At 38.9% G+C, this 26,576-nt stretch overlaps 1 protein-coding gene across 1 annotated transcript in view; it reads left to right on the top strand.

Moving 5' to 3' along the window:
• The window catches only part of LOC109555916 (monocarboxylate transporter 1-like), a 33,655-nt gene extending 10,365 nt beyond the window's left edge, over nucleotides 1–23,290 (top strand). The window contains exons 2-5 of the mRNA XM_019956797.2: nucleotides 12,798–13,058; nucleotides 14,264–14,407; nucleotides 18,814–19,680; nucleotides 21,957–23,290. Of these exons, the coding sequence (XP_019812356.2) occupies nucleotides 12,842–13,058; nucleotides 14,264–14,407; nucleotides 18,814–19,680; nucleotides 21,957–22,204 (1,476 nt within the window). The 5' untranslated portion in view covers nucleotides 12,798–12,841 and the 3' untranslated portion in view covers nucleotides 22,205–23,290. The remainder of the gene's footprint in view (nucleotides 1–12,797; nucleotides 13,059–14,263; nucleotides 14,408–18,813; nucleotides 19,681–21,956) is intronic.
• Nucleotides 23,291–26,576: the final 3,286 nt, after the last annotated feature.

Here is a 26,576-nt window from a genome sequence, read left to right on the forward strand (position 1 = left end):
GGTGTGCGGTGAGGGGTGGTTAACAATGGAAATGTTTAAAACACTTGGAACAAACAATAGTAAGAGTACTGCATATAAAACTATATAGTATGCAAATTTATAGTTTTAAATGCTCATATTAGAAAAAAAATCAGTCTAAAAATTAGTCAGCTAAGTAGCCTTTATGTTTGAAAAGGAATCAAATAGGACTTCTCTGGCGGTCCAGTGGTAAAGAATCCACCATCCAGTATAAGGGACAGGAGTTCAATTCCTGGTCTGGAAAGATTCCACATGCCACAGGGCAGCTAAGTCTGCACCACACAACTACTGGGCCCATGTGTCACAATTACTGAAGCCTTCACACTCTAGAGCCTGTGCTCCGCAACAGGAGAAGCCATTGCAAAGTGAGAACCCTGAGCACCGGAACTAGAGAGTGGCTCCCACTCGCTGCAACTAGAGAAATCCCACGTACAGCAGTGAAGACTCAGTGTAGCCAAAAATAAATAAATAATGGAATAGAATGAATTCCAAATAGGAAGAATACAAATGATGGTAAAAATAATAGCAAATCAATGAAATAAGAGGAAAGTACAATAAAATATTGATAAACTGAAAATGTTCTTTTTTATGGGTATACTGCAGTTGGAGGAAAAACCTGTTCAGGACAGGTTCTTGTGAGAATGTTCTTTGAAGATAACTGATAAAATAGATAAATTCCTGAGATTAAAGTGGGAAAAGAAAACACAAGAATCAGTGATAAAGAGGATATAGCTATATCCATAAAGAGATTAAAATATAAAAATTCTATGCCAGTAATTTGAAAACTTTGACAAAATGGAAGAAGCCATAGAAAAAATCCTAAAAAGATAGACTCAAAATGCAGCTGAAGGTATGAATAGACCTATAATTGTTGAGAAAATTGAAGATAAGATTTGAAATCTCCCCCCAAAAAATAAAGTGCCCAAATAGTATTACCAGTAAATTCTACCAAACTTAAAAGGAGTAGATCATTCCAATCTTATAAAATCTCTCTCTGAGAGGAGGAAAAAATAAAACATCTCCTAACTTACTTTATGACTCTAATATAAAAGTGATATTTAAGTCAGAAAAGGACAATATGAGAAGGGAAAATTATATTTCCAAATACTTTATGGACACATTTTTTAAAAATCCAAACAAAGTAACAATTTAACTTAGAAACATACTTTAAAAAATGATGTATATTGTGACCAAGTGGGATATATTCTAGGGATGCAAGGGGTGGCTTAACATGTAAAAATAAAAATCTATAAATGTTACTCACTATTTGTACAGATAAAAGAAGAAATGCCTTGTGAAGGTATTATGGGAGAAAAATACCTGAATTCAGTGGTCACTGGATTTAAAGTAAGTTCTTAATGAGCTAGGAATGAAACTTCCCAAATCTGATAATGTATTTGGCAAACTTTGGAGTAAATACTTTTCTTGATGATGAGACACTATATACATAATTTTATTTAATAATAAAATTAAGGTTATTTAAGCACAAGCATTGCCATACTATGACAATCTGAAAATTGAGACAGCTACTAAATGACTAATGAGCTGGTAGCACATACAACGTGGAGCTGCTGGCACAAGAATGATGCACATGCCAGGCAAGAGGTAGTGGGATGGTGTGAGATTTATCATGCTACTCAGAATAGCATGCAATTTAAAGCTTATTAAGTTGTTTATTTCTGGAATTTTCTATGTAATATTTTCAGACTGCAGTTTGACAATGAGTAAAACTGCAGAAAGCAAAACTTCAGATAAAGGGGGACTTCTTAGTAGCTCATTCACGTCCGATTCTTTGGGACCCTTTGGACTGTAGCCCACCAGGCTCCTCTGTCCATGGGATTTTTCAGGCAAGAGTACTGGAATGAGTTGCCATTTCCTCCTCCAGGGGATCTTCTTGACCCAGGGATTGAAACTGCATCTCCTGTGTCTCCTGCATTGCAGGTGGACCCTACCCATTGAGCCATACCGGAGTGGGTTTACTATATACAAAAATCAACTGTAGTGGAATTGCTTCTGGAATGGTAAAGTAAGGTCTTCTGAAACTTTCCTCTTTCATAAAAGCAATAAGAACATTGGCCAAAAAAAAAACACACCCCAAAAAACTCTCACTTTTCAAAACTCAAAATTAACCCAAGGCTTGCAGTAATCCAAAGAGAATATAATCAAGAAACAACTGAACCTCATCAGTGTAGTAATCACTGTGGGGACAGAATTGTTTGGAACTCACAAAAAAGCCCCAATCTTAGAGAATTATTATTAGCCAACATGTCTGACAGTCATGGAAACTCTAACTCACAGGACTTGCCTTTGACCTGATCAGAGCTTGCCCAGTGCAAACAGTTTTTTCCCCAGGACATTCGTTGAAAACAATCAGGGGCAATTACTTAATATCTCAGATGCCTGAATTGGAAAAACAACTGGGGCAACAAAAAGCTGACCAAGCACTTCAAAACAAAAGCTGGGGAGTGAGATGTTCACAGTGGGCTTTGAAAAGCTCTGCCATAGTCCCAGGATACTAGAAGGTCATGCTCATGGGCACTCTGGGCCCATGCTTAGGAAAGACCTGAGAAGGCCTGAATCTCCCTCTTCTGACTGACCTTGAAGCTCTATACAAGCAGGAATTGAAGGCTAAGGCAGAACTGTAAGCTGCCTGCTGGATAATTGAAAGCATGCCCCAACATGCACATAAAACCCTTTGGTGAAGCCTGGGAGATATACTGACTGATTCAAGGCATTTTAAGAAAATTTTTGTCCAACCGTTGGCTGATGACTGAGCTAAGCAAGATTTCAAGAGTAACATATGACAAAAAATACAAACTTCACACAATTTATTTAGGAAATTCATTAAACAAAGGGCAATAGTAGTAGTGTCAACATGAATAACAAACAGCAATAACAACTAGCCATGGGGAGGAAGTGAATCTGAAATCAGATCGCCACAGTTGCCACATTGTATTATTTTAAATGTCCAGTTTGCAACAATAACAAAAACAAAAGCAAAAGGTGAGATACTCAAAGAAATAGAAAAGTAGGATCTGTAGACAGAAAAGTCATTAAATAGAAACTATCCCCAAGGAATAGACATTTGGACTTACTAGACAAGGGCTTTAAATTAGCTATTACAAAGTTTTTTAAAGAATTAAAACCATGTCTAAAGAACTAAAAGAAATGATTTGGAACAACATCTCATCAAATACACAGTAGTTATTTAAAAACAAAAAAGTCAAATAGAAATTCTGGAGGTGAAAAGTAGAGTAACTGAGTGAAAAAATTTGTAAGAGGGACTCAACAGCAGACTTCAGCTGGCAGAAGAATCAGTAAACCTGAACATCGGTCAATTATCAAATCTAAGAGGAAAAAAATAAATGAAAAACGAATAGAACCTCAGAGACAAAGACAAAGAATCTTGAAAGCAACAAGAGAGAAGCAACTCATTACAAACTAAGCCTCAATAAGATTCAGTTCAGTTCAGTCGCTCAGTCATGTCTGACTCTTTGCGACCCCATGAACTGCAGCATGCGAGGGCTCCCTATTCATCACCAACTCCAGAGCTTACCCACATTCATGTCCACTGAGTCAGTGATGCCATCCAACCATCTCATCCTCTGTCGTCCCCTTCTCCTCCTGCCCTCAATCTTTGCCAGCATCAGAGTCTTTTCAAATGAGTCAAGTCTTTGCATGAGGTGGGCAAAATATTGGGGTTTCAGCTTCAACATCACTCCTTCAAATGAACACTCAGGACTGATCTCCTTTAGGATGGACTGGTTGGATCTCCTTGCAGTCCAAGGGACTCTCAAGAGTCTTCTCCAACACCACAGCTCAAAAGCATCAATTCTTCGGTGCTCAGCTTTCTTTATAGTCCAACTCTCACATCCGTACATGACCACTGGAAAAACCATAGCCTTGACTAGACAGACCTTTGCTGGTAAAGTAATATCTCTGCTTTTTAATATGCTGTCTAGGTTGGTAATAACTTTCCTTCCAAGGAGTAAGCGTCTTTTGACTTCATGGCTTCAATTACCATCTGCAGTGATTTTGGAGCCCCCAAAAATAATGTCAGCCATGGTTTCCATTGTTTCCCCATCTATTTGCCATGAAGTGATAGGACTGGATGCCAAGATCTTAGTTTTCTGAATGTTGAGCTTTAAGCCAACTTTTCCACTCTCCTCTTTCACTTTCTGCCTTAAAGGTGGTATCATCTGTATATCTGAGGTTATTGATATTTCTCCTGGCAATCTTGATTCCAGCTTGTGCTTCATCCAGCCCGGCATTTTGCATGATGTACTCTGCATATAAGTTAATAAGCAGGGTGACAATATACAGCCTTGACGTACTCCTTTTCCTATTTGGAACCAGTCTGTTGTTCCATGTCCAGTTCTGACTATTGCTTCTTGACTTGCATACAGATTTCTCAAGAAGCAGGTCAGGTGGTCTGGTATTCCTATCTCTTTCAGAATTTCCCACAGTTTATTGTGATCCACACAGTCTAAGGCTTTGGCATAGTAAATAAAGCAGACCTAGATGTTTTTCTGGAACTCTCTTTCTTTCTCAATGATCCAGCAGATGTTGGCAATTTGATCTCTGGTTCCTCTGCCTTTTCTAAATCCAGCTTGAACATCAGGAAGTTTATGGTTCACGTTTTTCTGAAGCTGACTTGGAGAATTTTAAGCAGTGCTTTGCTAGCATGTGAGATGAGTGCAATTCTATGGTAGTTTGAGCATTCTGTGGCATTGCCTTTCTTTGGGATTGGAATGAAAACTGACCTTTTCCAGTCCTGTGGCCACTGCTGAGTTTTCCAAATTTGCTGGCATATTAAGTGCAGCACTTTCACAGCATCATCTTTCAGGATTTGAAATAGCTCAACTGGAATTCCATCACCTCCACTAGCTTTGTTTGTAGTGATGCTTCCTAAGGCCCACTTGACTTCACATTCCAGGATGTCTGGCTCTAGGTGAGTGATCACATCGTGATTATCTGGGTCGTGAAGATCTTTTTTGTACAGTTCTTCTGTGTATTCTTGCCACCTCTTCTTAATATCTTCTGCTTCTGTTAGGTCCATACCATTTCTGTCCTTTATTGAGCCCATCTTTGCATGAAATTTTCCCTTGGTATCTCTAATTTTCTTGAAGAGATCTCTAATCTTTCCCATTTTGTTGTTTTCCTCTATTTCTTTGCATTGATCACTGAGGAAGGCTTTCTTATCTCTCCTTGCTATTCTTTGGAACTCTGCATTCAGATGCTTATATCTTTCCTCTTTTCCTTTGCTTTTGATTTCTCTTCTTTTCACAGCTATTTGTAACGCTTCCTAAGACAGCCATTTTGCTTTTTGGCATTTCTTTTTCTTGGGGATGGTCTTGATCACTGCCTCCTGTACAATGTCATGAACTTCCATCCATAGTTCATCGGGCACTCTGTCTATCAGATCTAGTCCCTTAAATCTATTTCTCATTTCCGCTGTATAGTCATAAGGGATTTGATTTAGGTCATACCTGAATGGTCTAGTGGTTTTCCCCACTTTCTTCAAGTCTGAATTTGGCAATAAGGAGCTCGTGATCTGTGCCACAGTCAGCTCCCAGTCTTGGTTTTGCTGACTGTATAGAGCTTCTCCATCTTTGGCTGCAAAGAATATAATCAATCTGATTTCGGCATTGGCCATCTGGTGATGTCCATGTGTAGACTCTTCTCTTGTGTTGTTGGAAGAGGGTATTTTCTATGACCAGTGCATTCTCTTGGCAAAACTCTACTAGCCTTTGCTGTGCTTCATTCTGTACTCCAAGGCCAAATTTGCCTGTTACTCCAGGTGTTTCTTGATTTCCTACTTTTGCATTCCAGTCCACTATAATGAAAAGGACATCTTTTTTGGGTGTTAGTTCTAAAAGGTCTTATAGGTCTTCATAGAACCAGTCAACTTCAGCTTCTTCAGTGTTACTGGTTGGGCCATAGACTTGGATTACCATAATAGTGAATGGTTTTCCTTGGAGATGAACAGAGATCATTCTGTCATTTTTGAGATTGCATCCAAGTACTGCATTTTGGATTCTTTTGTTGACCATGATGGCCACTCCATTTCTTCTAAGGGATTCCTGCCCACAGTAGTAGATATAATGGTCATCTTAGTTAACTTCACCCATTCCAGTCCATTTTAGTTCGCTGATTCCTAGAATATCAATGTTCACTCTTGCCATCTCCTGTTTGACCACTTCCAATATGCCTTGATTCATGGACCTAATATTCCAGGTTCCTATCTTTACAGCATCGGACCTTGCTTCTATCACCAGTCACATCCACAACTGGATGTTGTTTTTGCTTTGGCTCCATCCCTTCATTCTTTCTGGAGTTACTTCTCCACTGATCTCCGGTAGCATATTGGGCACCTACTGACCTGGGGAGTTCCCCTTTCAGTATCCTATCATTTTGCCTTTTCATACTGTTCATGGGGTTCTCAAGTCAAGAATACTGAAGTGGTTTGCCATTCCCTTCTCCAGTGGACCACATTCTGTCAGACCTCTCCACCATGACCCGTCCATCTTGGGTGGCCCCACACGGCATGGTTTTGTTTCATTTAGACAAGGCTGTGGTCTGTGTAATCAGATTGACTAGTTGTCTGTGATTGTGGTTTCAGTCTGTCTGGCCTCTGATGCCCTCTCTTAGTACCTATCGTCTTACTTGGGTTTCTCTTGCCTTGGACGTGGGTATCTCTTCACAGCTGCTCCAGCAAAGCACAGCCGCTGCTCTTTACCTTGCACATGGGGTAGCTCCTCTCGGCCACCGCCCCTGACCTTGGATGTGGGGGGTATCTCCTCTCAATAAGATAACAGGTAATTTTTCTTTAGTGGCCATAGAAGCAAGAAGACAATGGGAGAAAATATTCAAAGTGCTGAAAGAAAAAGACTTGTCAACCAAAAATTCTATATCCAACAAAGCTATCTTCCAAAATGAAGGGGAGATTAGGACATTCCCAGATAAAAAGTGAGAGAATTTCTTGCCAGCAAGCTTGCTCTACAAGAAATACCACAGAGTGTCCTTCAGAATGAATTGAAAGGACACTACCCAATAACTTGCGTCCACATGGAAAAAAGATAACTCCACCAGTAACGGCAACTTCATTGGTTAATATACAGTAAGACAGTAAAATGTATTTTTTCTTTGTAAACTCATTTTTTTTTTGTCTTCAACCCAATTTTAAAACAATAATTATACAACTTTTGATAGGCTTATATAAAGAGGTCATTTGTAAGACAATAGTGCGAAAGGGGATAGTGTACAGGAGCAAAATTTTTGTGCATTATTACAATTAAATTGGTATTAAACCAGACTAGATTGTTTTAAGATGTTAATTGTAATTCATAGGACAACCACTAAGAAAATAACCAAAAGCATAATAAAAGAAACAACAAGGTAATTAAAGAGGCACACTAAAAATATATACCTAACATAAAAGAAGGTAGTGATGGAGGGCTAGAAAAACAAAAAAGACATGACAGAGAAAACAAATAGTAAAACAGCAGACTCAAGTCCTACCTTATCATTTTTCTTCTTCTTCCCTTTGCTCAGTCGTGTCTGACTCTTTGCAACTCCATGGACAGTAGCCTACCAGGCTCCGCCATCCATGGGATTTTCCAGGCAAGAGTACTGGAGTGGGCTGCCATTTCCTTCTCCAGGGGATCTTCCCAACCCAGGAATCAAACCCCGGTCTCCTGCATTGCAGACAGATGCTTTACCGTCTGAGCCACTATGTAAATAGATTAAACACTCCAATCAAAGACCAGTGATTGGAAGATTGGATCAAACCTTATGCTATCTACAAGAGACACATTATAGATTCAAAGGCAGACTGACTCAGAGTATACAGATGCAGGGGGAAACAGTAACCAAAGAGACCTAGACATAAATAAGTACATGTTATGATGGTAAAAGGTTAATCCACTATGAAGATATAACAATTATAAACATGTTGTTGTTGTTAGTCACTCAGTGGTGTCTGACTCTTTGTGACCCCATGGACTATGGCCTGGCAGGTTCCTCTGTCCATGGGATTCTCCAGGCAAGAATACTGGAGTGGGTTGCCATTTCCTTCTCCAAATTATAAACATATATTCACCTAACCACAGAGCCCTAAAATTCATAAAGCAAAAACTGACAGAATTAAAGAGAGAAATAGACAACTCAGTAACAATAGTTGAAGATTTCAACAGAACTTCAATAAAATAAGCTTCCCTGGTGGCTCAGAGGGTAAAGCGTCTGCCTGCAATGCAGAAGACCTGGGTTTGATCCCTGGGTCAGGAAGATCCCTTGGAGAAGGAAATGGCAACCCACTCCAGTACTCTTGCCTGGAAAATCCCATGGACAGAGGAGCCTGGTAGACTACAGTTCATGAGTTTGCAAAGAGTTGGACATGACTGAGCTACTTCACTTTTTCAATAAAATAACTAGGCAGAAAATCAACTAAGAAATAGAAGACTTGAACAACCAAGTACATACTGAGTATAAACTAAATAAATCTAACAAACATCCATAGAATATTTTATCTAACAACAGCAGAAAACACATTCTTCTCAAGTAACATACAGAACATTTTCCAGGATAGACCATCCTTAGGCCATAAAACATGTCTCAGTACATTTGAAAGGACTGAGTATGTTCTCTGATTATAGTGAAATAAAATCAGGAATGAATAGCAAAAGAAAATTTGTGAAATGAACAAATATGTGAAAATTGTCAACACATTCCTAAATAACCAGTGGTGGTTCACAGGATGAATTGTAAAAAAAAAAAAAATTAGGAAACACACTGAGATGAATGAAAACAAATGCAAAATATCAAAGGTTCTGGAATACAGCTAAAACAGTGCTTAGCAGGAAATCAATAGCTATATACATCTATATTTAAAAACAGAGAAAATCTCAATAACGGAAACTTTTACCGTAAGAAATGTGGGGAGAAAAGGGCAAATTAAATGTAAGCAAATGGGGAAAGAAATAATAAAGGTTAGAACAGAAATAAACTAGAAAGTACAAAAAGTCAATAAAACCAAGTTTGATTGTTTGATAAAAATCAATAAAATTGACAAACTTTTAGCCAGACTAACCAAGAAGAGAAAAGACTCAAATTACTGAAGTCAGAAATGCAAGATACAGTAGGTATAGTAAAGAATTAACCTTATGAAAAACAAGGAATATGATCTCTAGCCCTCTGAAAAGTCCTGTCTGATAAGAGTGTCTTTGCTAGGCCTTTTAGCCATATTGTCTTTTTTCCAATCTCCAAAAGAGCTGGAGACTAACACTCAGCAGTCATGTGGGCAGTGTGTGATCAAGTCCCATTAAATTCTAGACACTAAAAGCTTAGGTGAGCTTCCCTGGTTGGTGATACTCTGTATTGTCACACATTGTGACTGGGAGAAGGTGATGCTTCCATGACTTCATGGAAAGAGGATGATCAAAACCTCCCCACTTGAACCTCTCCCAAACCCTACCCTGTGCATTTCTTCCGGTGGCTAATTTCAACCTGTGTCCTTTCCCCTGTATCATGGGTATAATAGCTTTCAGTAAATTCTGTGAGTCCTGTAGAATTGCCAAACCTGACTGTGAAACTACCTCCCACCACACACCCGCACCTCCAATGCCTAAACTTGCAGATGGTGTTAGAAGTGAGGTCGATTTTGTGAGGCCTGTTCCCTCTAATCGTACTCTTGAAACTCTTCATGGCATTGTTGCTGTTTAGCCTGTAAGTCATGTCTGCCTCTCGCAACCTCATGGACTGTAGCCTGCCAGGCTCCTCTGCCCATGGATTTCCCAGACAAGAATGCTGAAGTGCGTTGCCATTCCTTTCTTCAGGAGATCTTCCTGACCCAAGATCTTCCTGACCCAAGATCTTCCTGACCCAAGATCTTCCTAACCCATGTCTCCTGTATTAGCAGGTGGATTCTTTACCACTGAGCAACTCTTCATATATCACTACTAATCTTACAGAAATAAAAAGGGGATTATAAAGGGATACTATGAACAATTGCAGACCAACAAATTAGATAACCTAAATGAAATAAATACATTTATAGAAAGACAAACTGTTAAAGGACTCAAGTTAGATATAGACAATCTGTATATACCTATAGAAAGTAAAAAGATTGACATAATCATCACACACACCAAAAAAAAACTACCCACAAAGAAAACCTGAAGCCTAGATGGCTTCACTGGTGAATTCTATGAAACATTTAAAGAACAAACACAACTCTTACAAATTGTTCCAAAGAACAGAACACCTCCCAACTTGTTTTTTGAAGCCAGAATTACCCTGAAACCAAAATCAGACATCACAAGAGGAGAAAACTACACATCCCTTGTAAACGTGGACACACAAATCTTCAACAAAATATGAGCAAACAGAATCCAACAACATTTAAAATGGGTTATATATCATGACGAACTGGGACTTATCTCAGGAGTACAGGAATTCGTAAGTGGGTCAAAATTTAAAAGAGTCAGTCAAACCACACTGTATTAATAGAATAAAGGTCCCAAACCACAAGGTCATCTTAATAGATGCATAACAAAGCATTTGCCACAGACCAATGTCCTTCTGATGCTGAAGCTCCAATACTTTGGCCACCTGATACAAACAGCTGACTCATTGGAAAAAACCCTGATGCTGGGAAAGATTGAAGGCAGGAGGAGAAGGGGACGACAGAGGATGAGGTGGTTGGATGGCGTCACCCACTTGATGGACATGAGTTTGAGCAAGCTCTGGGAGTTGGTGATGAACAGGGAGGCCTGGGGTGCTACAGTCCATTGGGTTGCAGAGTTGGACATGACTGAGCGACTGAACTGAACTGAACTGAACATCCTTCTTGATAAAAATACTCAACAACCAGGAATAGAAGGAAACTTCCCAAACTTAATAAAGTTAAAGTTAGTCACACAGTCGTGTCTGACTCTTTGCGATCCCATGGACTATAGCCCACCAGGCTCCTCCGTCCATGGAATTCTCCAGGCAAGAGTACCGGAGTGGGTTGCCATTTCCTTCTCCAGGGGATCTTCCTGACCCAGGGATCAAACCTGGGTCTCCTGCATTGCACGTGGATTCTTTACCATCTGAGCTAAAGGGCATCTACAAAAACCCACAGCTAACAGCACACTTAATGGTAAAATACTGAAAGCTTTCTTTCTAAGGTCAGAAATAAGATGAGGATGTTTGCTTTCACCACATGTACTTGAGGTTTTAGCCAAGGAATTAGGCAATGAAAGAGATGTAAAATTATCACAGATTACGTGCTTTTGTAAATAAAAAATCCTGAGAAATCCACAGATACTTAGGTAAGCCTATTAGAACTAATAAATGAGTTTGGCGAATTTGCAGGCTGCAAAATTAACATCAAAAAATCAGTTTCTAGACATTAGCAATGAAAAATCCAAAAGTGATATTCAGAAAACAATTTGATTTACAATATCATAAAAAAATAATATTTAGCAATAAAATTGCTAATGGGTACAGGGTTTCTTTCAAGGGTGATAAAAATGCTTGATATTAGTGATGATAGTTGATAGTTCTGTGAATATACTGAAAACCACTGAAATATAAAGTTTAAAGTTTTATATGTGAATTATATCTCAGTAAAGCTATTATTTAAACAAATAAGTTGTGTCTTTATACACCAGCAACTAATAGAAAATTATTTTTTATAACTACTATCTATAAGAGTAATAAAAAGTCTAACAAAAGTTAGCAAACTCTGGGAGTTTTATAATTTTATAAAGGTTTTAGAAACTTCTATAAAAGTTTTATTTTAAAAACTTAGTCTTTTAGCTTCTCAGGCAGAACTCTTTCTGAGTTTTTTTTTTTAATCACTACAGCATCACTTTCTAAATTATATTTGAAGTGTTTAGTTAGAATGTGAGCTATTTAAAAGTTAATTTCTATGGAGAGGAAGGTAGAATTTGTATTAAAAAGGAATAGTGAAATGTGATATTGTTATTGTTAACCATTTTATATCATTTATATCATATTGTCATTGTACAGTATCAATATTGTACTAGATCTCTCCAGGTAATGTTAGGGTGGCCAGAAATGTGTATGATAACATATCATTGTTGTTAATTTTGACATAAAATAGAATCCGGTTTAAGTAAATCCAAGGAGAACTTAATTTCTCTAGACTGGTAAATCTGCTCTTAACTTCTCCCACCTGCTGGTAATTCATAATCATATTAAATTTCTTTTTCTAGCTATGTTTTTCACTAATGCTGGGGCTTAAGAAAAAGTGAAATCTTTGGTTTAAAACTACTAGTCTCTGATATCAGGATTCATTTTGCAGATTTAAACTGTATTGGCTAGCTATCATTTAGGAATCTTTCTAGTCACATATGGAGACTTCCCTGGTGGTTCAGACGACGGTAAAGCGTCTGTCTACAATGCAGGAGACCTGGGTTTGATTGGAAAAGGCAACCCACTCCAGTACTCTTGCCTAGAAAATCCCATGGACGGAGGAGCCTGGTGTCCATGGGGTCGCAAAGAGTCGGACACGACTGAGCAACTTCACTTTCCCTTTCTAGTCACATAATAGTAAAACAACAAAAAACTTAAGTCTAAGCGTCTGGATGAAAAACAAACTTTACTGAGATAACTTTCCAGCCCATTAAATGAGAATCTAATGTTTGACCTTTTATTTAGAAAATTTAGGCTATATGCCTTTATTTATTTATTTCAGAAATGTAAGGGATTTTCTGGAAGTGCTTTGGTATTGATCTGCTTGTTCTGTACTGTTTTTATTTCATACCCTTTAGATATCTGGATTTGAACTGGATTTTAGAATTCATCTTTACTTACAATGCCACCATCAAATGGAGGTCCAGCTGGATATACCCCACCAGATGGAGGCTGGGGGTGGGCAGTGGTAGTTGGAGCTTTCATTTCCATTGGCTTCGCTTGTGCATTTGGCAAATCTATTAGTGTATTTTACAAAGAAATTGGAGAAATATTTAAAGCCAGCACCAGCGAAGTGTCATGGTTATCTTCCATCGTGTTTGCTGTCATGTATGCTGGAGGTAAGTACCCATGAAGGCTTGCTCTTTTAACTTTCAGTGGGTAGACAGAAGTTCTGTATTAAGTACTTTTTGCTCTTGATATCTTTATCAGTAAAAATAATTGAAATGTTAGTTATTGGAGTTATGGGATTAGAATCATGTTTTTCACTCTAACAATGAAACATAGCAATTGTGTGCTCTGTTGGTTCACTTATAATAGAAAACAGTGTCATTATAAAGGATAGCTTTCTTTAAAAATATGTTTTGTATTGGCTGCTGGGTATAGACAGGTAATTGATATTTGTACTTTAATCATATATCCTGTAAGCTTGCTAAACTCTTACTTCCAGTAGTTTATTGGTAGATTTCTTTTTCAAAAATTTTAGATAGACAAACAAATCTTCTACAAATACTGATACTTTGGTTTCTTCCTTTTCTTACACCTTTTTTCCTCCTGTCTTACTGCACTGACTTGGACCTCCAGTATAATGTTGAAGAAAAGTGGTGATGGTAGGCATTCTTATTTTGTAGGCCTGTTTTGGTTTTTGTTATTTTCTATGAGAAACAATATTTTAGGTAGTTTGTAGTAAATATGCCCTTAAGTCAGAAGTATGATCAGACTGGCTCATATATCTCATCAGTCGTGTATGTTTAAATTCCATCTAAAATTTTAAAACAAGGACTTCCCTGGTGGTCCAGTGGCTAAGACTTCATGCTCCCAGGGCAGGGGGCCCAGGTTCAACCCTGGTCAGGGAACTAGATCCCACATGCCACAACTTAAAGAGTTCATATGCTGCAACTAAGACCCAGAGCAACTGAATACATAAATTAAAATATCTTTTAAAAAATTTAAAATAAGCAAACTTGCTACATATCTGTGGATAATATCCTAGATATATGAAGAATCCTATAAGCACTTATAATCAGAGTACTTGCAGCCTCTTCTGCCTTAAAAGAGTTAGCTTATGGTCTTTCATACTTCAGTTAAAACCCATCTAACATGTCCTAGGTATATAGAAGATGTATAATCAATACTATATTTTTTTTCCCTAAGACAAACCTGTGACTCTGAAATAAAGATAGAAGGCAATATTCTTTAGCACTATCTTCTATCTGTTTATTTTCTGGGATGGCATGCTGTCATGTCAATAATGGTATGAGCAGGTGTGGATGGGAGGGCTGGGCTTCTCCTCTATATTGTTACTAACCTGTCTGTTCTCTCATAGGTCCTATCAGCAGTGTCCTGGTGAATAAATATGGCAGTCGCCCCGTCATGATTCTTGGTGGCTGCTTGTCAGGCTGTGGCTTGATTGCAGCTTCCTTCTGTAGCACTGTGATGCAACTTTACCTTTGTATCGGAGTTATTGTAGGTGAGTTGTACTAATGCCTTTTCAGGCAATAATTTCTTTGTGGACTATTTATAGCATCCATTTGCCAATTCTTTTGAAAAATGAAAATTCTTTGTTAGAAAATTACTAGGTCACTATGTTTTAGAGCTGTTGATACATTAATTTAATAGTATTAGAAAAGCAGTCTTTAAAGAAAGTTCACATTAAGTGTAAAAGTAATCACACTTAATGAGTGATTATTTTTTATTGAATGAATACAGTGAAAGAGAATTCTTTTTCTTTCTTTCTTTTTTTTTTTTTATAAAGAAGATAGCAGTGATAGGTAAAAAGTTGTTGAAAGGGAGGTCATTAACCATTCCACTCGTTTCCCCTTCTGCCTAAGAAGACACTGGCTCAAATTGGAGAAAGAGAGAATGTCAGATACATAGAAGGAGTTTTCTGATAGAAAAGCCAGATACATTTCAAAGGATAAAGGGCACACATGGGAAAACTCCATTTCTAATAGCTAAATTTAAAAAACAGAACTGCTGAATATAAATACTGTCAACACCCAAAGCTCTACAGTTCAGAGAAAACTACCATTAATATTTTGATAACATGGTGGGTGAGGGATAAACTGGGAGATTGGGATTGACATATGCACACTTCTATGTGTAAAGAAGATAAATTTATAATAATCTGCTGTATAGAACAGGGAACTCTACTCAATACTCTGTAATGGCATATATGGGAAAGAATCTTAAAAAAAAAACAGGAGTAGATGTGCGTACATGTATAACGATTCACTTTGCTGATTCACTTTTCCGTACACCTGGAACTAACACAACATTGTAAATCAACTATACTCCAATAAGATTTATTTAAAAAACATTTTGTCCAGTATCGTGCATCGAACCTGGACTTAAAAAAAAAAAAGAAAAAGAAAAAAAAAAAAAACATTTTTATGCCATATCCACTGATTTTTCTACAGTTTTCTATATTCTTTCTAAAAACAAAACAAAAATTTTTGTTTTAAAAATTCTTCTATACACATAGAACTTTTAGAACAAAAAGGGATGAGATTAAGTGAAGTAAGTCAAAGACAAATGTTGTGATATCACTTATATGTGGAATCTAATTTTTCAAAATTATACAAATGAACTTATTTACAGAAACAGACTTATAGATATTGGAAAAAACTTATGGTGACCAAAGGGGAAATGTTGAGGGGTAGGGGATAAATCAGGAGCTTGGGATGAACATGCACACACTACTGTATTTAAGAAAGATAATGAACAAGGACAATAACACAAGGAATTCTACTCAGTACTCTGTGCTAACCTGTAAGAGAAAAAAAATCTTAAAAAGAATGAATATATGTATATGTAAAACTGAATCACTGTGCTGTACATCTGAAACTAACAAAATTGTTATACTCCAATAAAGTTAAAATTTTTTTAAAGGGATATTGTTGTTCAGTTACTAAGTCATGTCCAACTCTTTGTGACCCCATGGACTGCAGCTCACCAGGCTTCCCTATCCTTCACTATCTACCAGAGTTTGTGCAAACTCTTGTCCGTTAAGTCAGTGATGCCGTCTAACCATCTCATCTTCTGTTACCCCTTTCTCTTCCTGTCCTCAGTCTTTCCCAGCATCAGGGTCTTTTCCAATGAGCTGGCTCTTTGCATCAGGTGGCCAAAGTATTGGAGCATCAGTTTAAGCATAAGTCCTTCCAATGAATATTCAGGATTGATTTCCTTTAGGATTGACTGGTTTGATATCCTTGGCATCCAGTTCTTTGGCACTCAGCTTTCTTTATGGTCCAGTTCTCACATCCATACATGACTACTGGGAAATCCATAGCTTTGACTATACAGACCTTTGTCAGCAAAGTGATGTTTCTGCTTTTTGATATGCTGTCTAGGTTTGTCATAGCTTTCCTTCCAAGAAGCAAGTATCTTTTAATTTCATGGCTGCAGTCACCATTCCAAAGTCATTTTGGAGCCCAAGAAAATAAAATCTGTCACAGTTTCCACTTTTCCCCCTTGTATTTGCTGCAAAGTGATGGAGCCAGATGCCATGATCTTAGTCTTTTGAATGTTGGGTTATAAGCCAGCTTTTTCACTCTGGCTGAGGTGAAAGATGAGGTGAAAGACCCTAATCTAGAGGCTCTAAAGTTTCTCTTTCCTTTCTGCCATTAGAGTGGCATCCTCTGCATATCTGAGATTGTGATAATTCTCCCAGCAATCTTGATTCAATCTTTTGAGTCATCCAGCCCAGGATTTCGTATGATGTACTCTGCATATAAGTTAAATAAGCAGGGTGACAATATATAGCCTTGACATACTCCTTTCCCAATTTTGAACCAGTCTGTTGTTCCATGTCAGTTCTATTGTTGCATCTTGACCTGCATACAGGTTTCTCAGGAGGCAGGTAAGGTGGGCTCATATTCCCATCTCTTTAAGAATTTTCCAATTTGTTGTGATCTACACAGTCAAAGACTTTACTATAGTCAATGAAGCAGAAATAGATGTTTTACTGGAATTCCCTTGCTTTCTCTATTATCCAATAAATATTGGCAATTTGATCTCTGGTTCCTCTGCCTTTTCTAAACCCAGCTTGTACATATGGAAGTTCTCAGTTCATGTACTGCTGAAGCCTAACTTGAAGGATTTTGAGTATTATTTTGCTAGCATGTGAAATGAGCACAATTATACAGTAATTTAAACATTCTTTGGCATTTCCCTTCTTTGGGATTGGAATGAAAACTGACCAGATTATGTGAAATGTTTGTAACCAGTTTTTTTTACTTAGTAATACATCATGTACATATTAATAGTTTCCCCATCTCAGTAAATATACTTTAGCAGCTATTATTTTTTCACTGGATAGATGTACTATAATTTATTTCACTTTAATTGAAGGACATTTAGATTGTTTGTATTTTCACTCTTAATAAACAGTGTTTGTATGAGAGTGCCTCTGTATGCATCTTTGAAAAGGATAATTTTCTTTGGATAAATTTGGAGAAGTGCAATTGCTGGGGGAAGAAAAGGTTTTGGATACGATTGGTCAAGTACTCTTTTAGAAAGGTTTTAATAATTTACAGCCCCACCTGCAGGACCTGAGATAATACTAATAATAGGCAATTATCTTTTTAAATCTATACTTTTACTGCATTAAATTCTTAAATATTTAAATATTTTAATTCATCTGGAATATCTGAATAACACAAAGAAGGAATAGAACTTTATTTGTTCCCATGTGGTTATTCAACCTGTTCATTATTTCATGTCATTAATTTACTCAGCAACTATTCATTGAGTCCCTAACTATATGCCAGGCACTGGTTCAAGCTCTGTGGGGAGACCAACATGACAAGCAAAATTCCTGATCTTTAGTGGAGGGAATCAGACAATAAACAGGCCAACAAATAAGTGAATAAATAAGAAAAATTCAGGTAGTAATAAGGGCTTTGCAAAGACTTAAAACAGAATTTGATAGAGAAGGATCGAATGTTCCCTAAAGGGAAGGAGATTGTGATTTTGAGTTGAGATCTGAATGATAGCCAGGAGAAGGCTCTGTGGAAACCTAGAGTAATAGTTCCACTTTGCACAAAAAGAACAGACTGAAGTGAGGGCAGGGAGGTAGGTGTGAGCCAAGTCATAGGACTTCTTAATCCAGAGTGAAAAGTTATGGACAGGCAGTCATTAGAGAGATGGAAACGGGCAAGCACCCTAACCTGGTTTACCTTGTAGAAAAGCAAGTTTGGAAGACCACTTAAAAGGTTATCAGTATAGTTACTGTCCCAACCCCATTAGCTGAAAAATCCATTTTTTCCCTATTAATTTAAATGTATCTTTTGGTTCTATTTCTGGACTTTCTTCCCACTTTTAGAAATCAGTTTTTCAATTTTGAGTAAGTGTTCTATTCTATTACTGTAGCTGTACAATATGTTTATTTATTTGTGAGGGTAGGCCCACCAATTATTTATCCTTTTCCAATACTTCTAATACATTTGTAATTATGAAATTGGACAAAGACTCTCTATTGTTCTTTTTGTTGCTAAAGTGAAAAGAATTGTTTTTAATAATATACATTTTTTAGGGACTTCCCTGGTGATGCAGCGGTTAAGATTCCACACTTCCACTGTTGGGGGCATGGGTTCAATCCCTGTTCAGGGCACTAAGATCCTGCAAACCACATGGCATGCCACACACACACACACACACACACTCACACGTGTATGTGTGTGTATAAATCTAGTATTTGCTGCATAAAGAGATTTTATGTCTGTATTTATTTGATAATAGTCCACTTCATGACCCACTAGTTATAATAGCCTCTCATGATTTTGACCTCTTTCCATGTCAATTCTTTCCCTAGTTAATCATTTCCAAATATGTTTCTGATAGTATGTGACTCTTTTTTTCCTCTCCTCTCCCCAGGTCTTGGGCTTGCCTTCAACTTAAATCCAGCTTTGACCATCATTGGCAAGTATTTCTACAAGAAGCGGCCGTTAGCAAGTGGACTAGCCATGGCAGGCAGCCCTGTGTTCCTCTCTGCCATGGCCCCCCTCAACCAGGCTCTTTTTGCTACCTTTGGCTGGAGAGGAAGCTTCCTAATTCTGGGGGGCCTCCTACTAAACTGCTGTGTGGCTGGAGCCCTGATGAGACCAATAGGGCCCAAGCCAACCACTACAGAGAAAGAGAAGTCTAAAGAATTCCTTCAGGAAGCTGGAAAATGTGATACAAACAAGGGGGCAGGTAATCCAAAGACAGGAGTTAATGGCGGAAACTCCCCAAAGGAGAAACAATCACTTTTTCAAAGAGTTAACAAACTTTTGGACCTGTCCCTGTTGAAGCACAGAGGCTTCCTGCTGTACCTCTCTGGGAATATGATCGTGTCTTTTGGGGTGGCTACGCCTTTAGTCTTTATTAGCAATTACGCCAAGAGTCAACGTTACTCTAATGAGAAGGCTGCCTTCCTTCTTTCCATTCTGGCTTTTGTTGACATGGTAGCCAGACCTTGTATGGGATTTGTAGCCAACACAAAGTGGGTAAGACCATGGATTCAGTACTTTTTGGCTGCTTCTATTACCATGAACGGAGTATGTCATATGCTAGTACCTTTATCTTCCAGCTACATAGGGTTCTGTGTCTACTCGGGAGTCCTTGGATTTGCTTTTGGGTGGTTTGGTGCCGTACTGTTTGAAACGCTGATGGACCTTGTGGGACCCCAGAGATTCTCCAGTGCTGTGGGATTGGTGACCATTGTGGAGTGCTGTCCTGTCCTCCTGGGACCACCAGTTTTAGGTACAGTATGTCTCCCAGTTTCTATGGTTCTATTAACATAAAACAGGCAGAGAAGATTGGGAAGGTGATGGAAAGCAGAAGTCAGTGAGCTGCTTGATAGTCCTCATTTCTGTACCCTCAGGGCTGACACAGTGCTTGGCACAGCATAATTGCTCAAATACTTATAGAACTGAATTAAAGTGAATCATCAAGCTGAAAGAGGAATAAAAAGCTATTATAGCTATTATAAATTTAAGTATTTCTAATAATTTTCCTGATTTAAAAAAATCCTAACATTTATTGTAGAAAAATGTATAACTACCTTTAAAATACTGTTGGTGATTTCTTTTTAATTGTGGAATTTGTTTCAAAAGTAATATTTAAAATAATAACAGTAGGTAGCAGATGCGGGCTCACAGTATACCAGGGACTGTCCTAATCATTTCTATATTCTGTCATATATTGCAAGACTATGATGTCAGACTATTATTGTTCCCACTTTAAAGAAATAGAGGCTTTTGAAAGTGAAATAACTTGCCCAGGATCACATAGCTAAGAAGTGACCATAAAACCTGAGGTATTATTCTCTCAGTCAGTGCTAAGCAGTTTACATTTTTAAATTATCGGTAATACAACATACAACAATAATTTGGACTTCTGGATGTGATGCATGTTTTTGAGATTATGCACTATAAAGTTAAGAAGGACACATAATGAAAGACCCACTGCTGACCTGTCAAAACTTTTCCACCTTCTCTCCTCCATAAGCTCTTACAGAAACACAAATGAACTTTTTTGGCCAACCCAGTATATCCAAGGAGGTTTCAAATCCTGTTCTTTTTTGCTTCTTAAATCTCTTTCTAACCCGTTCATTTTTTCCTCCATCACTACTACTGCTCTTATCCTGGTCTCTGATCTTCTATCAGTAGCCTTCTAACTTTACCCATATCCACTCTAGCTGTTCTCCAGTCTCTTAGGACACTCCAGTTGCTTCCCGCGTTCTTAGGGTGAAGATGAAATTCCCTACTATGGCTCCTGGTTCCTGCATGGCCTGGCCCACCTTCTCCAGACTCATTTCCTACCACCCAGTTTGCTCTCTGTGGTCCCCTCTCACACCTGGTGTTTCCCCATACCACCTGCCTTGGCACTGGCTGTTCTCTGCCCGGATCCTTTTCCCATCTCCTTTCTCTTAGATTAACTCTTATCCTCCTGTAAGTCTTGGTTAAGTTTACACTTTAAAAAAGCCTTCCTGACCCTCCTTGCTAGCCCCAAACCCCTATTATCTGCCTTCAAACACACCTGTAGCACTGGTCACAGTCTGTGTGGTTATTGGATTAACATTTCTCTTCTCCACTGAACTGTTATCGCCTTTGCTGTCTCTCCACTCAGGGCTTAGCAGACCCAGGGCTGTATATATAGAAACTAAGTATTGCTGAGTGAGTGATGCCCTGCATTGGAAAACCATATGGAATCATATTTGAGTTGGTTATGATAGCCTTTATATGTGTCAAGTTTTCCAAAGTTTATTTCTTAATACTAGTTTGATGAGTTGCTAATAAATTTTACTATAACGAGGATTAAATAAGTTTCTTTAATATCAGACCTCATAAAAACTTGAATAGAAAAGACTATGATATGTCATTTCCAAATTTACTTGACTGTGCAAATGTTAGGGAGGTAGCCTGAAGCAAAGAAGTTATGGGTGCACGCCTCAGAGTCAGACTCCCTGGGTTTAAAGCCAACTTGTTTCACTTAAAGCTTTGTGACCGTGGATGACTTCCTTAAAGTTTCTGTACTTCAGTTTTTATGTTATACAGTGGGAATGATGATAGAATCTTCCTGTTTTGAGGTTAGAATGGTGGAAAGTATGGCTGTTAGTTAATGTTTTAGCAGAGGGTGAGCGTTCCCAGGAATGCTCTTTGGGAAATGCTGATGTCAGAAAGAGTGCATTGGCCTGGGAGACTGGAATTAGCTCTGTGGCCTTGGTCAAGACTCCTAAACCTCTTTTGAGCAAATTTTTCCATTGGATATTGAGAGAATTGATTCTAAGTGATCTCCAGGACTTTCTCCATTCAAATTTGCCAAGATTTAATTATTTTCAAGTTGCTAAAGATAACAGAATGTGCAGGGACACCCTAAAATCAGTGTTACATCATAAACAAAAGATCATACAATTTTGAGCAGTTTCTTTTTAGACTAATTTGCCATTTATAGGCTCTTTGAAAGGATCCTTAACCTTTATTTGGGAAAGGGTATAATTGTTTACCCACATAACTTTTTTTTTTGGACATCCTTAGGTCGTCTCAATGACATATATGGAGACTATAAATACACATATTGGGCATGTGGCATAATCCTTATTGTCTCTGGCATCTATCTCTTCATCGGCCTGGGCATCAATTACCGACTTGAGGCTGAAGAACAAAAGGCAGAAGAGAAACAGAAAAAGGAAAGTAAAGAGATGCAACCAAAGGAAGTTATTCAAGCTACTCAGTCTCCAGAACTGAAAGGCACAGCAGAAGGACCAAAAGAGGAGGAACTCTGAGGCTGAAATCAGGGAGGAACAGAAGCTTTGGCCCAAAGATGTATGAAGAATACTACTGAATCATGTTCTGCTCTTGGTGCTTACCGTGGACAGTGGACACTTGTGTGGAAGTCAGACCAGCTGTTCACTGATGAACTTTTATTCCTTCCTTTACACCCACTTACAGTCACACTTTTTAGGGGCAAGGGACATTTGCAAAAGGTGACAGAAGGAAATAGCTTTTATTTGAAGTCATATTTATTAAGGTATGTTTATATACTGTTCACACTCCTTTTATAAAGTATAATGAATTTTGACAAAGTTCTTTTGTCAAATAACTACCATTCCAATGTAGAACATTTCGAACAGCCCAGATAATTCCCTTCTGCTCCTTTGCAGTCAATCCTCTCCTTAACTAAAGCACCTGGTACCTGCTTCCCCTATGCCTGAATGCTCAGTAGTGTCGACTCTCTCCTGTGTCCATGGGATTCTCTGGAGTGGGTTGCCATGCCCTCCTCCAGGGGATCTGCCCCACCCAATTCTTATCTCTTGCATCTCCTGCATTGACAGGCAGATTCTTTACCACTGTGCCACCTGGGAAGTCTGTATGGAATGACATAGTATGTAACTGTGGCATGATAGCATATATTTGATCTTTATCCTCAGGTCCTGGTATACAGCTCCTAGAACCCTTGGAACCTTGGAAGTGATAAGAGTATCTTTTCCATGCTAATTAAGTGACTGGTGGCTGGAGACACGCTTCCTAACTTCACGATGGGGGCTAGTCTCTAGAAAGGCCAAGGCATGATTAGAAGGTTGGCTCTTTCAGCCCCTTCCCCTGACCTCTGGGGAGGGGAGACGGACTGAAAACTGAGTTCAATTATTAATGTCCAATAAAATAATCGATCACACCTATGTAATGAAACCCCCTAAACTACAGAGAGCTTCCTGGCTGGTGAGTACCCTAAGGTACTGGGAGAGTAGTGTGCCCAGCTAAGGTATGGAAGCTCCCTGCCACTCCTCCCCTCCATATTTTGCCCTATGAATCTCTTCCATCTGGCTGTTCTGAAATGTATACTTTATAATAAATCACTGCATGTAAACAAAGTGTTTCCCTGAGTTCAGTGATCCATTCTAGCAAATTATCAACCTTGACAAATGAGTCATGGGAACTCCCAATTTATAGCTGATTGGTCACAAGTACGGGTGGCAACCTGGGACTTGAGAATGGAATCTGAAGTGAAGGCAGTCTCCTGAGACTAAGCCTTTAAATCTGTGGAATCTGATGCTAACTCTGGGTACTTTATGTCAGAATTGAATTGAACTGTAGGACACCCACTTGGTGTCTGGAGAATTGGCAAAGGGGTTGTTGGTGTGAAAATCACCCACACATTTAGTGTCAGAAGTGTTTGAGTAAAAACAGTTGGGAGCAGCCTTCTGTGTCTGACTTCACAATGGCATAATGTTTTATGATCCATCCTGTTGTTGCATTTTTCAGTAATTCTTTGCTTTTTATTAATGAGGAGTATTTGTTGTTATTTTGTTGTTTGGTGGCTAAGTCATGTCTGACTCTTTTGTGACCCCATGGACTGTAGCCCTTCGGGCTCCTATGTCCATGAGATTTCTCAGGCAAGAATACTGGAGTGGGTTGCCATTTCCTCCTGCAGAGGCTCTTTCTGACCCAGGGATTGAACCCAAGTCTCCTGCACTGGCAGGCAGATTCTCTACCATGGAGCCACCCAGGAGGCCCATTTCTTTGTGCAGATGTACCATACTCTGTATATCCATTCACCAGTTGGACATTTGAGCTGTTTCTACTTTTTAGCTGTTACAAGTTAAGATGCTGTAAATATTCACATAGGGGTCTAGCAGACATATGCTCTCATTTCTCTTGGGTAGATGCCCAGCATTGGAATTGCTAAGTCATGGCAAATGCATGGTTAACTTTGTAAGAAATTATCACACTATTTTCTCAGTGGCTATACCATTTGCTAATCTCACTAATGATGTATGAAAATTCTAGCTATTCTGCATTCTTGTCAGCACTTGACATTGCTGATCTTTTTAACTTTCCCTTTCTAGCTGGAATGTACTGGGGAACATTTCCTTGAACATGAATGATCTTGACCATTTTTCATGTGTTGCCCTCCATATACTTTTAGAGATTTTTTTTTTTTTGGTCGTACTGTGTGGCATGTGGGATCTTAGGTCCCCAACCAGGGGATGAACCCCTGTACCTTGCTGTGGAAGTGCGGTGCAGAGTCCTAAGCACTGGACTGACAGGGAATTCCAGAGGTTTATTTTTTTAAGCTTGACATTTAACAGTCAAAAATATTTAGGTTCCTTGAGTTTTTATCTTTCAAATTCTTTAGATGACTTTGCTTGGCATATCTGACAGTGAAATGAATAATGTATTTGAACATCCTTCAATGTGTAGAGTATATTTAAGTAGATGGTTATGAGGTCTCATAGCATGGACAGATCCTTCTGTTATAAGCATGATACAATGTTAAGTGAAAAACACAGAACACAAACTAGATAAGCATATATCATATACTCTTGGGGGGAAAAAGGAAAGGGGAAAAATTAAATTCCGACCATACTTGTGTTGGAACGGTGACTTTTACCCTATATCCGTTTTCCTTAATGGGAATGTGATTGTTATCTTTTCATTAGTGACAGGAAAAATAGATTTGAAATAGAAGAGTTGTGACAAAAGGAAATTATCTCCTAAGGAAATAAAGCTAGTGATTATTATAAGCCATTGTCTGTTTATCATTAAGAGCTGAATTCTGGTGAAAGGGAGGTGAGTGTGACATGGAAGTCACGAGCACAGAGGACTTCCCAGGTGGTCCAGTGGCTAAGACTGCGTTCCCAACGCAGGGGGCCTGGGTTCAATCCCTTGCCAGGAACTAGATCATACCTGCCACCACTAAGGGTTTGTATGCTTGGCCTGAAGCTCTCGCATGCTGTTGCTAAAGATCCTACGTGCTGGTCTCTCGTGCCACAACTAAGACCTGCCGCAGCCAAATAAATAAAAATATTAAAACCAAAAACATTATAAAGAGCACAGAGCACAAATAGCCTCAAGGCATGGTTCTCCTGGTCCTGGACAAAGTCCACAGGCCACCTGTGCCAACCATCACTGCCTCCTTCCTGGAGACAGCATTCCTGTGATTCCCCCTCCAGTCACCATTCAGCTGCAAATGACCATTTAACTCAGGAAGCCAGAGCTGTCAGTGCTCACCCACATCACAGCGTTATTGAACATTAACTTACTGAGATCAGCATCAGAGAAAAATATGGTGATATCATAAAAAGACAGGATGGTATGGGCCAAAGGAGGAAGTCTACCTTTCCACACATCCATTCAACAGATATTATTGACATTTACCATGTCTGAGTTGTCAGTTCTAAGCAGGGTTCTAGGTATTGAAAATTCATTAAGGAGTGAAACTCAGCAGTCTGTGTTCTATGGATCTTATTTTCTGGTAGGGGAAGGCAAACAGTAAACAGTAAATAAGTTGAAAGGGAAAGAGCAGATTTCAGAATAGAGCAGTGGGTAAAAGATCATTTATTCATTTACCTAAGCAGTGTTTTTTGAGCATCAACTAAATACCTATTTGGGGCTCTCTGGTATTTCAGCTGGTAAAGAATCTGCCTGCACTGCAGGCTATCCTGGTTCAATTCCTGGGTCAGGAAGATACCCTGGAGAAGGTGTAGGCTACCCGCTCCAGTGTTCTTGGGCTTCCTTGGTGGCTCAGCTGATAAAGAATCCTCCTGCAACGCAGGAGACCTGGGTTTGATCCCTGGGCTTGGAAGAGAGCACGGCAACCCACTTCAGCATTCCTGCCTGGAGAATCCTCATGGACAGAAGTGCCTGGTGGGCTGCAGTCCATGGGGTCACAAAGAGTCGGATACAACTGAGGACTAAGTATAGCACAGCACAGCTGGATAGAGGGGATAACAAAACAAAATTCAGTTCCTGGCAGCCTCAGCTTCTAGTCTAGTGGGGAAGATGGCACAGTAAGTGCTGTGATGAGATAGCATATGAAAAGGCAGCTAACTCCCCTTTTGGAGGGCCTAGGAAGCCTAAGAATATATCAACTCTTGAGTCTCATAACAGAAGCTCTGGAAAAAACACTAGAATGGAACAGGCAAGTCCTTGGTAATCTTGGAGGGTGAACAGTGGCCAAAGAAATCATTCAAGTCCTGCACCAAGAGAGCAAGATGATTCCTGGTCTCCGGTGTATTCATAATCTGATTTACAGTCTTTATTCTTGGCACCGGAATTCATAACGTGGTTTCTTCATTTGCGGACTTTCTTTCCTACCATGCTTTACCATTTTAAGAATTAAGAGAGCTTGCGTTACTGAGGTCCTGCTGGCTGAGT

This window comes from Bos indicus, chromosome 3 (genome assembly GCF_029378745.1).
Source record: "Bos indicus isolate NIAB-ARS_2022 breed Sahiwal x Tharparkar chromosome 3, NIAB-ARS_B.indTharparkar_mat_pri_1.0, whole genome shotgun sequence".
Taxonomy (NCBI): Eukaryota; Metazoa; Chordata; class Mammalia; order Artiodactyla; family Bovidae; genus Bos; species Bos indicus.